Source organism: Engystomops pustulosus, chromosome 11 (assembly GCF_040894005.1).
Source record: "Engystomops pustulosus chromosome 11, aEngPut4.maternal, whole genome shotgun sequence".
Lineage (NCBI taxonomy): Eukaryota > Metazoa > Chordata > Amphibia > Anura > Leptodactylidae > Engystomops > Engystomops pustulosus.
Genome location: NC_092421.1, coordinates 89,755,181 through 89,770,507, shown reverse-complemented (window position 1 = coordinate 89,770,507; position 15,327 = coordinate 89,755,181). Strand labels below are relative to the sequence as shown.

Genomic DNA, 15,327 nt, shown 5'->3' with positions numbered 1-15,327 from the left:
GCTCCGCTCTACCTGCTCTATAACATGCTGCCTGCAGATAGGACACTATGTACAATGTGCTCAGCTCTATAACATGCTGCCTGCAGATAGGACACTATGTACAATGTGCTCAGCTCCTCCTGCTCTATAACATGCTGCCTGCAGATAGGACACTATGTACAATGTGCTCAGCTCCTCCTGCTCTATAACATGCAGCCTGCAGATAGGACACTGTGTATAATCTGCTCAGCTCCTCCTGCTCTATAACATGCTGCCTGCAGATAGGACACTATGTACAATGTGCTCAGCTCCTCCTGCTCTATAACATGCTACCTGCAGATAGGACACTGTGTACAATCTGCTCAGCTCCTCCTGCTCTATAACATGCTGCCTGCAGATAGGACACTGTGTACAATCTGCTCAGCTCCTCCTGCTCTATAACATGCTGCCTGCAGATAGGACACTATGTACTATGTGCTCAGCTCCTCCTGCTCTATAACATGCTGCCTGCAGATAGGACACTATGTACAATCTGCTCTGCTCCCCCTGCTGTATAACATGCTGCCTGCAGATAGGACACTATGTACAATCTGCTCAGCTCCTCCTGCTCTTTAACATGCTGCCTGCAGATAGGACACTATGTACAATCTGCTCTGCTCCCCCTGCTGTATAACATGCTGCCTGCAGATAGGACACTATGTACAATGTGCTCAGCTCCTCCTGCTCTATAACATGCTGTCTGCAGATAGGACACTATGTACAATGTGCTCAGCTCCTCCTGCTCTATAACATGCTGCCTGCAGATAGGATAATATGTACAATCTGCTCAGCTCCTCCTGCTCTATAACATGCAGCCTGCAGATAGGACACTGTGTACAATCAGCTCCGCTCTACCTGCTCTATAACATGCTGCCTGCAGATAGGACACTATGTACAATGTGCTCAGCTCCTCCTGCTCTATAACATGCTGTCTGCAGATAGGACACTATGTACAATGTGCTCAGCTCCTCCTGCTCTATAACATGCTGTCTGCAGATAGGACATTATGTACAATGTGCTCAGCTCCTCCTGCTCTATAACATGCTGCCTGCAGATAGGATACTATGTACAATCTGCTCAGCTCCTCCTGCTCTATAACATGCTGCCTGCAGATAGGACACTATGTACAATGTGCTCAGCTCCTCCTGCTCTATAACATGCTGCCTGCAGATAGGATACTATGTACAATCTGCTCAGCTCCTCCTGCTCTATAACATGCTGCCTGCAGATAGGACACTATGTACAATGTGCTCAGCTCCTCCTGCTCTATAACATGCTGCCTGCAGATAGGACACTATGTACAATGTGCTCAACTCCTCCTGCTCTATAACATGCTGCCTGCAGATAGGACACTATGTACAATGTGCTCAGCTCCTCCTGCTCTATAACATGCTGCCTGCAGATAGGACACTATGTACAATCTGCTCAGCTCCTCCTGCTCTATAACATGCTGCCTGCAGATAGGACACTATGTACAATGTGCTCAGCTCCTCCTGCTCTATAACATGCTGCCTGCAGATAGGATACTATGTACAATCTGCTCAGCTCCTCCTGTTCTATAACATGCTGCCTGCAGATAGGACACTATGTACAATGTGCTCAGCTCCCCCTGCTCTATAACATGCTGCCTGCAGATAGGACACTATGTACAATGTGCTCAGCTCCTCCTGCTCTATAACATGCTGCCTGCAGATAGGACACTATGTACAATCTGCTCAGCTCCTCCTGCTCTATAACATGCAGCCTGCAGATAGGACACTGTGTACAATCAGCTCCGCTCTACCTGCTCTATAACATTCTGCCTGCAGATAGGACACTATGTACAATCTGCTCAGCTCCTCCTGCTCTATAACATGCTGCCTGCAGATAGGACACTATGTACAATCTGCTCAGCTCCTCCTGCTCTATAACATGCTGCCTGCAGATAGGACACTATGTACAATGTGCTCAGCTCCTCCTGCTCTATAACATGCTGCCTGCAGATAGGACACTATGTACAATGTGCTCAGCTCCTCCTGCTCTATAACATGCTGCCTGCAGATAGGACACTATGTACAATGTGCTGTGCTCCTCCTGCTCTATAACATGCAGCCTGCAGATAGGATACTATGTACAATCTGCTCAGCTCCTCCTGCTCTATAACATGCTGCCTGCAGATAGGACACTATGTACAATGTGCTGTGCTCCTCCTGCTCTATAACATGCAGCCTGCAGATAGGACACTATGTACAATGTGCTCAGCTCCTCCTGCTCTATAACATGCTGCCTGCAGATAGGATACTATGTACAATCTGCTCAGCTCCTCCTGCTCTATAACATGCTGCCTGCAGATAGGACACTATGTACAATGTGCTCAGCTCCTCCTGCTCTATAACATGCTGCCTGCAGATAGGACACTATGTACAATCTGCTCAGCTCCTCCTGCTCTATAACATGCAGCCTGCAGATAGGACACTGTGTACAATCAGCTCCGCTCTACCTGCTCTATAACATGCTGCCTGCAGATAGGACACTATGTACAATCTGCTCAGCTCCTCCTGCTCTATAACATGCTGCCTGCAGATAGGATACTATGTACAATGTGCTCAGCTCCTCCTGCTCTATAACATGCTGCCTGCAGATAGGACACTATGTACAATGTGCTCAGCTCCTCCTGCTCTATAACATGCTGCCTGCAGATAGGACACTATGTACAATGTGCTGTGCTCCTCCTGCTCTATAACATGCAGCCTGCAGATAGGACACTATGTACAATGTGCTCAGCTCCTCCTGCTCTATAACATGCTGCCTGCAGATAGGATACTATGTACAATCTGCTCAGCTCCTCCTGCTCTATAACATGCTGCCTGCAGATAGGACACTATGTACAATGTGCTCAGCTCCTCCTGCTCTATAACATGCTGCCTGCAGATAGGATACTATGTACAATCTGCTCAGCTCCTCCTGTTCTATAACATGCTGCCTGCAGATAGGACACTATGTACAATGTGCTCAGCTCTTGCTCTATAACATGCTGCCTGCAGATAGGACACTATGTACAATCTGCTCAGCTCCTCCTGCTCTATAACATGCTGCCTGCAGATAGCGCACTATGTACAATCTGCTCAGCTCCTCCTGCTCTATAACATGCTGCCTGCAGATAGGACACTATGTACAATCTGCTCAGCTCCTCCTGCTTTATAACATGCAGCCTGCAGATAGGACACTGTGTACAATCAGCTCCGCTCTACCTGCTCTATAACATGCTGCCTGCAGATAGGACACTATGTACAATCTGCTCAGCTCCTCCTGCTCTATAACATGCTGCCTGCAGATAGGATACTATGTACAATCTGCTCAGCTCCTCCTGTTCTATAACATGCTGCCTGCAGATAGGACACTATGTACAATGTGCTCAGCTCCCCCTGCTCTATAACATGCTGCCTGCAGATAGGACACTATGTACAATGTGCTCAGCTCCTCCTGCTCTATAACATGCTGCCTGCAGATAGGACACTATGTACAATCTGCTCAGCTCCTCCTGCTCTATAACATGCAGCCTGCAGATAGGACACTGTGTACAATCAGCTCCGCTCTACCTGCTCTATAACATGCCGCCTGCAGATAGGACACTGTGTACAATCTGCTCAGCTCCTCCTGCTCTATAACATGCTGCCTGCAGATAGCGCACTATGTACAATCTGCTCAGCTCCTCCTGCTCTATAACATGCTGCCTGCAGATAGGACACTATGTACAATGTGCTCAGCTCCTCCTGCTCTATAACATGCTGCCTGCAGATAGGACACTATGTACAATGTGCTCAGCTCCTCCTGCTCTATAACATGCTGCCTGCAGATAGGACACTATGTACAATGTGCTCAGCTCCTCCTGCTCTATAACATGCTGCCTGCAGATAGGATACTATGTACAATCTGCTCAGCTCCTCCTGTTCTATAACATGCTGCCTGCAGATAGGACACTATGTACAATGTGCTCAGCTCCTCCTGCTCTATAACATGCTGCCTGCAGATAGGACACTATGTACAATCTGCTCAGCTCCTCCTGCTCTATAACATGCTGCCTGCAGATAGCGCACTATGTACAATCTGCTCAGCTCCTCCTGCTCTATAACATGCTGCCTGCAGATAGGACACTATGTACAATCTGCTCAGCTCCTCCTGCTTTATAACATGCAGCCTGCAGATAGGACACTGTGTACAATCAGCTCCGCTCTACCTGCTCTATAACATGCTGCCTGCAGATAGGACACTATGTACAATCTGCTCAGCTCCTCCTGCTCTATAACATGCTGCCTGCAGATAGCGCACTATGTACAATCTGCTCAGCTCCTCCTGCTCTATAACATGCTGCCTGCAGATAGGACACTATGTACAATCTGCTCAGCTCCTCCTGCTCTATAACATGCTGCCTGCAGATAGGACACTATGTACAATCTGCTCAGCTCCTCCTGCTCTATAACATGCAGCCTGCAGATAGGACACTATGTACAATGTGCTCAGCTCCTCCTGCTCTATAACATGCTGCCTGCAGATAGGATACTATGTACAATCTGCTCAGCTCCTCCTGCTCTATAACATGCTGCCTGCAGATAGGACACTATGTACAATGTGCTCAGCTCCTCCTGCTCTATAACATGCTGCCTGCAGATAGGATACTATGTACAATCTGCTCAGCTCCTCCTGTTCTATAACATGCTGCCTGCAGATAGGACACTATGTACAATGTGCTCAGCTCTTGCTCTATAACATGCTGCCTGCAGATAGGACACTATGTACAATCTGCTCAGCTCCTCCTGCTCTATAACATGCTGCCTGCAGATAGCGCACTATGTACAATCTGCTCAGCTCCTCCTGCTCTATAACATGCTGCCTGCAGATAGGACACTATGTACAATCTGCTCAGCTCCTCCTGCTTTATAACATGCAGCCTGCAGATAGGACACTGTGTACAATCAGCTCCGCTCTACCTGCTCTATAACATGCTGCCTGCAGATAGGACACTATGTACAATCTGCTCAGCTCCTCCTGCTCTATAACATGCTGCCTGCAGATAGGATACTATGTACAATCTGCTCAGCTCCTCCTGTTCTATAACATGCTGCCTGCAGATAGGACACTATGTACAATGTGCTCAGCTCCCCCTGCTCTATAACATGCTGCCTGCAGATAGGACACTATGTACAATGTGCTCAGCTCCTCCTGCTCTATAACATGCTGCCTGCAGATAGGACACTATGTACAATCTGCTCAGCTCCTCCTGCTCTATAACATGCAGCCTGCAGATAGGACACTGTGTACAATCAGCTCCGCTCTACCTGCTCTATAACATGCCGCCTGCAGATAGGACACTGTGTACAATCTGCTCAGCTCCTCCTGCTCTGTAACATGCTGCCTGCAGATAGCGCACTATGTACAATCTGCTCAGCTCCTCCTGCTCTATAACATGCTGCCTGCAGATAGGACACTATGTACAATCTGCTCAGCTCCTCCTGCTCTATAACATGCTGCCTGCAGATAGGACACTATGTACAATGTGCTCAGCTCCTCCTGCTCTATAACATGCTGCCTGCAGATAGGACACTATGTACAATGTGCTCAGCTCCTCCTGCTCTATAACATGCTGCCTGCAGATAGGACACTATGTACAATGTGCTCAGCTCCTCCTGCTCTATAACATGCTGCCTGCAGATAGGATACTATGTACAATCTGCTCAGCTCCTCCTGTTCTATAACATGCTGCCTGCAGATAGGACACTATGTACAATGTGCTCAGCTCCTCCTGCTCTATAACATGCTGCCTGCAGATAGGACACTATGTACAATCTGCTCAGCTCCTCCTGCTCTATAACATGCTGCCTGCAGATAGCGCACTATGTACAATCTGCTCAGCTCCTCCTGCTCTATAACATGCTGCCTGCAGATAGGACACTATGTACAATCTGCTCAGCTCCTCCTGCTTTATAACATGCAGCCTGCAGATAGGACACTGTGTACAATCAGCTCCGCTCTACCTGCTCTATAACATGCTGCCTGCAGATAGGACACTATGTACAATCTGCTCAGCTCCTCCTGCTCTATAACATGCTGCCTGCAGATAGCGCACTATGTACAATCTGCTCAGCTCCTCCTGCTCTATAACATGCTGCCTGCAGATAGGACACTATGTACAATCTGCTCAGCTCCTCCTGCTCTATAACATGCTGCCTGCAGATAGGACACTATGTACAATCTGCTCAGCTCCTCCTGCTCTATAACATGCTGCCTGCAGATAGGACACTATGTACAATCTGCTCAGCTCCTCCTGCTCTATAACATGCTGCCTGCAGATAGGACACTATGTATAATCTGCTCAGCTCCTCCTGCTCTATAACATGCTGCCTGCAGATAGGACACTATGTAGAATGTGCTCAGCTCCTCCTGCTCTATAACATGCTGCCTGCAGATAGGACACTATGTACAATGTGCTCAGCTCCTCCTGCTCTATAACATGCTGCCTGCAGATAGGACACTATGTACAATCTGCTCAGCTCCTCCTGCTCTATAACATGCTGCCTGCAGATAGGACACTATGTACAATCTGCTCAGCTCCTCCTGCTCTATAACATGCTGCCTGCAGATAGGACACTATGTACAATGTGCTCAGCTCCTCCTGCTCTCTAGCATGCTGCCTGCAGATAGGACACTACGTACAATCTGCTCAGCACCTCCTGCTCTATAACATGCTGCCTGCAGATAGGACACTATGTACAATCTGCTCAGCTCCTCCTGCTCTATAACATGCTGCCTGCAGATAGGACACTATGTACAATCTGCTCAGCTCCTCCTGCTCTATAACATGCTGCCTGCAGATAGGACACTATGTACAATGTGCTCAGCTCCTCCTGCTCTATAACATGCTGCCTGCAGATAGGACACTATGTACAATGTGCTCAGCTCCTCCTGCTCTATAACATGCTGCCTGCAGATAGGACACTATGTACAATCTGCTCAGCTCCTCCTGCTCTATAACATGCTGCCTGCAGATAGGACACTATGTACAATCTGCTCAGCTCCTCCTGCTCTATAACATGCTGCCTGCAGATAGGACACTATGTACAATCTGCTCAGCTCCTCCTGCTCTATAACATGCTGCTGATATCACTGAATACTTATATTTTGGTTCAACTTTGTTCGTATTATCTGACTAAGTTTTCGCTTTATCTGCAGGTTTTACATTGTCTCCTTCCATCGTGTACCTGGGGGGGCAGCAGCCGCTCTCCCTCCCCTTCATCTTTAATTTCAAGGTTCGGGAGTCCCCCCTGCAGGGAGGGGTCGGGGCCGTAGAAGGAGATCTCAAGTATTTATCCAGTAACAAAGTGACGGTGCAGACGCTGACAGTGACATCGGGGGCCGCGTGTTGGCCCTCCAGGTGTCAGGAGAAGGCGCACCCCGAGGACCTGAGCGTCGCCCTCACCCATCCAAAGAGCGGCCACTACCGGATGGAGATCGTCCTGCAGATCGCTGGGCGACAGAGGCGGCTGCACCGGGACCTGTGTGTGGCCAATATCACAGGTTGGGAGTTGTAGTTCTGTGATGAGAAAGCGATGATAGTTTCATCCTAGAACAGTGATGGCAAACCTTTTAGAGGCCGAGTGCCCAAACTACAACAAAGTCCCGCTTATTTCTCGCAAAGTGCCAATACAGAAATGTAATTTGTGATTTATACTCCTTTCTGTGTCACATCTTTCATTGATACCAGCACCTGAGGCACCAATATAGCAGAAAATAGTCCCAGGTAGAGCTGTCACTTTACAATACCTCTGTGCACAGCAAGTCCTGGGCTGTCTGGGACTGCAGGAAGATACCTGGAGTGCAATAGTGATGGCCTGAGTGCCCACAGAAAGGGCTCCGAGTGCCACCTCCACCACCAGTGCCATAGGTTAGCCATCACTGTCCTAGAAGGTCCTCTATACAGGGGGAGGGGGGGTGGTTCCGCCAAATGGGGTCCTCTATACAAAGGGTCTTCTATACGGGGGTCCTCTACACGGGGGTTCCGGTATATGGGGGTCTTCTATATGGGGGGGGTCCGGTATATGGGGGTCCTCTACACGGAGGGTCTTCTATACGTGGGGTTCCGCTATATGGGGGTCCTCTACACGGGGGTTCCGGTATATGGGGGTCCTCTACACGGAGGGTCTTCTAAACGTGGGTTCCGCTATATGGGGGTCCTCTATACGGGGGGTTCCACTATATGGGGGTCTTCTATATGGGGGGTTCCGCTATATTGGGGTCCTCTATACAGGGGGGGGGTTCCGCTATATTGGGGTCCTCTATACAGGGGCGGGCGGATTTCCACTATATGAGGGTCCTCTATATGGGGGGTCATTTATATGGGGGGTTCTATGTCAAATTATTACATTTAGTCGTCCTCAAATAACATAAAATTCTAAAATGTTGTCATAAATGACTTAAAAATGTTGTTTTGTTGCACAAGCTCCGCACTCCAGTATCACGTGACACAATTCACACGATGCAATTTGTCACCCAGGAAAGCGGCTTCCCTACATTGGGCCAATCAGCTTCAGCCTTATGTCCTCCGGATCAGCGCTGGAGGATTCCGGGTTTCATGGACTTGTAGCCGCTTTAAAGTTTATTCTATATTTTCCTTTCCCAGTGTCCTCGTCTCACAGCGACATCATCACCGGGGGGAACGTGACCCTCCTGTGCCACATCAACTGCCTGGACCAGGCGGGGAGGCTCTGCTGGCGACACGGGGACAGCGACCACCAGATCTGCGGACCTCCAGGAGAACCAAACCTCGCCAAAGCAATGACTGTTCTACCGGAGACAACGGGAAACTGGACCTGTGGCGCCTTCCTCCTGAAGAAAGAGCTGACCAGGGCCACCCTGACGCTGGGTATGGGACCCCCACCTATCATGTGGTCAGGGAATTAGGGACCATTAGGCTCCGGGGGGCGGGGTCTACACCTTAGCTCCCTGCATGGACCGGCTCCACAGCCCTGCCCCTCTACTCTGTGTGAATGCTGTAGTGTCCAACCAGACTGATGCAGCTTTTACTCATAGCAGAGACAGAAAGCTGAAGCTAGAAGCAGCACAGCAGTGTGAGGTCTAATGATATACTAAAGATCGGATTATAGTCCCGTCTCCTTCACCTTCCAGCGGCTCGTAGATCCCTTTTCCTATGTGATGTAGCTGCTCTTTCTCCCTGAGACTCTACGCTGCGAGAGGGGAGGAGGAGCTGGACACGGAAGCATCTGATCTGTTCTCTAATCATTAGAGATCCCCTGACGCTTCTCCTCCAGGGAAAGACGAGACGTCTCAGTCTATTGGGAGATTGGAAGGTCCACAGCCTAAATATTTTGCGTAAACCTGGGAATCTCCAGAGACCCTTTAAGAGGAGATAACTCAGACTTGTATCCTCTTCCTTCTGCAGAGCCGGCGCTTGGTTTCCAGGCCAGCCCCTTCTTCTGGGTGACCGTCGTGGTGGGAGTCATCGTGTTTGTCCTGATTGTGACCATCCTGACAATTTTGATCGCCCGGCACCGGAGAGTGGTAAGTCCTTCCCCTACTTAATGGGACTATACCTTACTTACCTGCAGGGGGCCGGGGCCTTTCAGCACTCACTTAGGTGCCCAAAACTAACCTTCCTTCCCCGTATGGAGACCCAGACATAAAGGTGTATCCTGGGCTAAATGCAGTGTCATATAGGAAAAGCTCCGCAATATCAGAGCAGTGGAGGTCCAGCACTCAGCACCCCCACAAAGAACTGGACTAAACAGCGCCATCCTCTGTGCAGAGGCCAAACCAGGTCACTGCAGATCAGTCCTCATTTGTTTGAATGTAAATTTAGATAAATTTAGGCTTTTATGATTTGCTGAACACTAAATTTCAACTGTTTATCGTTCTATTAGGGAAACTCCCAGAATATAAGGGTCATATGTCACATTAATAGCTCATTATATCTGCTTCACTCAAGGCATTAATACACTTTATAATATTCTTCTCTTTCAGAGGAGAGCAAGGTACAGGACATGGCTAATCCAAAACTTGCACCAACATAGAAGATGTGAGTGTGGTTATAAAGGGTAAGTGTCATTTCAGTTGTGTAAAAGGGGTCTACAAATAAAATACTGCCCCCTATGTACAGGAATATAACTACTATAATACTGCCCCCTATGTACAGGAATATAACTACTATAATACTGCCCCCTATGTACAGGAATATAACTACTATAATACTGCGCCCTATGTACAGGAATATAACTACTATAATACTGCCCCCTATGTACAGGGATATAACTACTATAATACTGCCCCCTATGTACAGGAATATAACTTCTATAATACTGCCCCCTATGTACAGGAATATAACTACTATAATACTGCCTCCTATGTACAGGAATATAACTACTATAATACTGCCCCCTATGTACAGGAATATAACTACTATAATACTGCCCCCTATGTACAGGAATAATACTACTATAATACTGCCCCCTATGTACAGGAATATAACTACTATAATACTGCCCCCTATGTACAGGAATATAACTACTATAATACTGCCCCCTATGTACAGGAATATAACTACTATAATACTGCCCCCTATGTACAAGAATATAACTACTATAATACTGCCCCCTATGTACAGGAATATAACTACTATAATACTGCCCCCTATGTACAAGAATATAACTACTATAATACTGCCCCCTATGTACAGGAATATAACTACTATAATACTGCCCCCTATGTACAAGAATATAACTACTATAATACTGCCCCCTATGTACAGGAATATAACTACTATAATACTGTACCCTATGTACAAGAATATAACTACTATAATACTGTCCCCTATGTACAGGAATATAACTACTATAATACTGCCCCTATGTACAGGGATATAACTACTAAAATACTGCCCCCTATGTACAAGAATATACTATACTACTGCCCCCTATGTACAAGAATATAACTACTATAATACTGCCCCCTATATACAGGAATATAACTACTATAATACTGCCCCCTATATACAGGAATATAACCACTATAATACTGCCCCCTATGTACAGGGATATAACTACTAAAATACTGCCCCCTATGTACAAGAATATACTATACTACTGCCCCCTATGTACAAGAATATAACTACTATAATACTGCCCCCTATATACAGGAATATAACTACTATAACACTGCCCCCTATGTACAGGAATATAACTACTATAATACTGCCCCCTATGTACAGAAATATAACTACTATAATACTGCCCCTATGTACAAGAATATAACTACTATAATACTGCCCCCTATGTACAGGAATATAACTACTATAATACTGCCCCCTATGTACAGGGATATAACTACTATAATACTGCCTCCTATGTACAAGAATATAACTACTATAATACTGCCCCCTATGTACAGGAATATAACTACTATAATACTGCCCCCTATGTACAGGAATATAACTACTATAATACTGCCCCCTATGTACAGGAATATAACTACTATAATACTGCCCCCTATGTACAGGAATATATCTACTATAATACTGCCCCCTATGTACAGGAATATAACTACTATAATACTGCCCCCTATGTACAAGAATATAACTACTATAATACTGCCCCCTATGTACAGGAATATAACTACTATAATACTGCCCCCTATGTACAGGAATATAACTACTATAATACTGCCCCCTATGTACAGGAATATAACTACTATAATACTGCCCCTATGTACAGGAATATAACTACTATAATACTGCCCCCTATGTACAGGAATATAACTACTATAATACTGCCCCCTATATACAAGAATATAACTACTATAATACTGCCCCCTATGTACAGGAATATAACTACTATAATACTGCCCCCTATATACAAGAATATAACTACTATAATACTGCCCCCTATGTACAAGAATATAACTACTATAATACTGCCCCCTATGTACAGGAATATAACTACTATAATACTGCCTCCTATGTACAAGAATATACTATACTACTGCCCCCTATGTACAGGAATATAACTACTATAATACTGCCCCCTATGTACAAGAATATAACTACTATAATACTGCCCCCTATGTACAGGAATATAACTACTATAACACTGCCCCCTATGTACAGGAATATAACTACTATAATACTGCCCCCTATGTACAAGAATATAACTACTATAATACTGCCCCCTATGTACAGGGATATAACTACTATAATACTGCCTCCTATGTACAAGAATATAACTACTATATAACTGCCCCCTATGTACAGGAATATAACTACTATAATACTGCCCCCTATGTACAGGAATATAACTACTATAATACTGCCCCCTATGTACAGGAATATAACTACTATAATACTGCCCCCTATGTACAGGAATATAACTACTATAATACTGCCTCCTATGTACAGGAATATAACTACTATAATACTGCCCCCTATGTACAGGAATATAACTACTATAATAGTGCCCCCTATGTACAAGAATATAACTACTATAATACTGCCCCCTATGTACAAGAATATAACTACTATAATACTGCCCCCTATGTACAGGAATATAACTACTATAATACTGCCCCCTATGTACAAGAATATAACTACTATAATACTGCCCCCTATGTACAGGAATATAACTACTATAATACTGCCCCCTATGTACAAGAATATAACTACTATAATACTGCCCCCTATGTACAGGAATATAACTACTATAATACTGCCCCCTATGTACAGGAATATAACTACTATAATAGTGCCCCCTATGTACAAGAATATAACTACTATAATACTGCCCCCTATGTACAAGAATATAACTACTATAATACTGCCCCCTATGTACAGGAATATAACTACTATAATACTGCCCCCTATGTACAGGAATATAACTACTATAATACTGCCCCCTATGTACACGAATATAACTACTATAATACTGCCCCCTATGTACAGGAATATAACTACTATAATAATGCCCCCTATGTACAGGAATATAACTACTATAATACTGCCCCCTATGTACAGGAATATAACTACTATAATACTGCCCCCTATGTACAGGAATATAACTACTATAATACTGCCCCCTATGTACAGGAATATAACTACTATAATACTGCCTCCTATGTACAGGAATATAACTACTATAATACTGCCCCCTATGTACAGGAGTATAACTACTATAATACTGCCCCTATGTACAAGAATATAACTACTATAACACTGCCCCCTATGTACAGGGATATAACTACTATAATACTGCCCTCTATGTACAGGAATTTAACTACTATAATACTGCCCCTTATGTACAGGAATATAACTACTATAATACTGCCCCCTATGTACAGGGATATAACTACTATAATACTGCCCCCTATGTACAGGAGTATAACTACTATAATACTGCCCCTATGTACAAGAATATAACTACTATAACACTGCCCCCTATGTACAGGGATATAACTACTATAATACTGCCCTCTATGTACAGGAATTTAACTACTATAATACTGCCCCTTATGTACAGGAATATAACTACTATAATACTGCCCCCTATGTACAGGAATATAACTACTATAATACTGCCCCCTATGTACAAGAATATAACTACTATAATACTGCCCCCTATGTACAGGAATATAACTACGATAATACTGCCCCCTATGTACAAGAATATAACTACTATAATACTGCCCTCTATGTACAGGAATATAACTACTATAATACTGCCCCTATGTACAGGAATATAACTACTATAATACTGCCCCTATGTACAGGAATATAACTACTATAATACTGCCCCCTATGTACAGGAATATAACTACTATAATACTGCCCCCTATGTACAGGAATATAACTACTATAATACTGCCCCTATGTACAGGAATATAACTACTATAATACTGCCCCCTATGTACTACAATATAACTACTATAATACTGCCCCCTATGTACAGGAATATAACTACTAAAATACTGCCCCCTATGTACAGGAATATAACTACTATAATACTGCCCCCTATGTACAGGAATATAACTACTATAATACTGCCCCCTATGTACAAGAATATAACTACTATAATACTGCCCCCTATGTACAGGAATATAACTACTATAATACTGCCCCCTATGTACAAGAATATAACTACTATAATACTGCCCCCTATGTACAGGAATATAACTACTATAATACTGTACCCTATGTACAAGAATATAACTACTATAATACTGCCCCCTATGTACAGGGATATAACTACTATAATACTGCCCCCTATGTACAAGAATATAACTACTATAATACTGCCCCCTATATACAGGAATATAACTACTATAACACTGCCCCCTATGTACAGGAATATAACTACTATAATACTGCCCCCTATGTACAGAAATATAACTACTATAATACTGCCCCTATGTACAAGAATATAACTACTATAATACTGCCCCCTATGTACAGGAATATAACTACTATAATACTGCCCCCTATGTACAGGGATATAACTACTATAATACTGCCTCCTATGTACAAGAATATAACTACTATAATACTGCCCCCTATGTACAGGAATATAACTACTATAATACTGCCCCCTATGTACAGGAATATAACTACTATAATACTGCCCCCTATGTACAGGAATATAACTACTATAATACTGCCCCCTATGTACAGGAATATATCTACTATAATACTGCCCCCTATGTACAGGAATATAACTACTATAATACTGCCCCCTATGTACAAGAATATAACTACTATAATACTGCCCCCTATGTACAGGAATATAACTACTATAATACTGCCCCCTATGTACAAGAATATAACTACTATAATACTGCCCCCTATGTACAGGAATATAACTACTATAATACTGCCCCTATGTACAGGAATATAACTACTATAATACTGCCCCCTATGTACAGGAATATAACTACTATAATACTGCCCCTATGTACAGGAATATAACTACTATAATACTGCCCCCTATGTACAAGAATATAACTACTATAATACTGCCCCCTATATACAAGAATATAACTACTATAATACTGCCCCCTATGTACAGGAATATAACTACTATAATACTGCCCCCTATATACAAGAATATAACTACTATAATACTGCCCCCTATGTACAAGAATATAACTACTATAATACTGCCCCCTATGTACAGGAATATAACTACTATAATACTGCCTCCTATGTACAAGAATATAACTACTATAATACTGCCCCCTATATACAGGAATATAACTACTATAACACTGCCCCCTATGTACAGG

The 15,327-nt window shown here is 44.2% G+C and overlaps 1 protein-coding gene across 1 annotated transcript in view; it reads left to right on the top strand.

Moving 5' to 3' along the window:
- Nucleotides 1-15,327, top strand: part of CD4 (CD4 molecule) — a 64,451-nt gene that overhangs the window by 44,434 nt on the left and 4,690 nt on the right. The window contains exons 6-9 of the mRNA XM_072129651.1: nucleotides 7,225-7,569; nucleotides 8,672-8,914; nucleotides 9,452-9,570; nucleotides 10,030-10,103. Of these exons, the coding sequence (XP_071985752.1) occupies nucleotides 7,225-7,569; nucleotides 8,672-8,914; nucleotides 9,452-9,570; nucleotides 10,030-10,103 (781 nt within the window). The remainder of the gene's footprint in view (nucleotides 1-7,224; nucleotides 7,570-8,671; nucleotides 8,915-9,451; nucleotides 9,571-10,029; nucleotides 10,104-15,327) is intronic.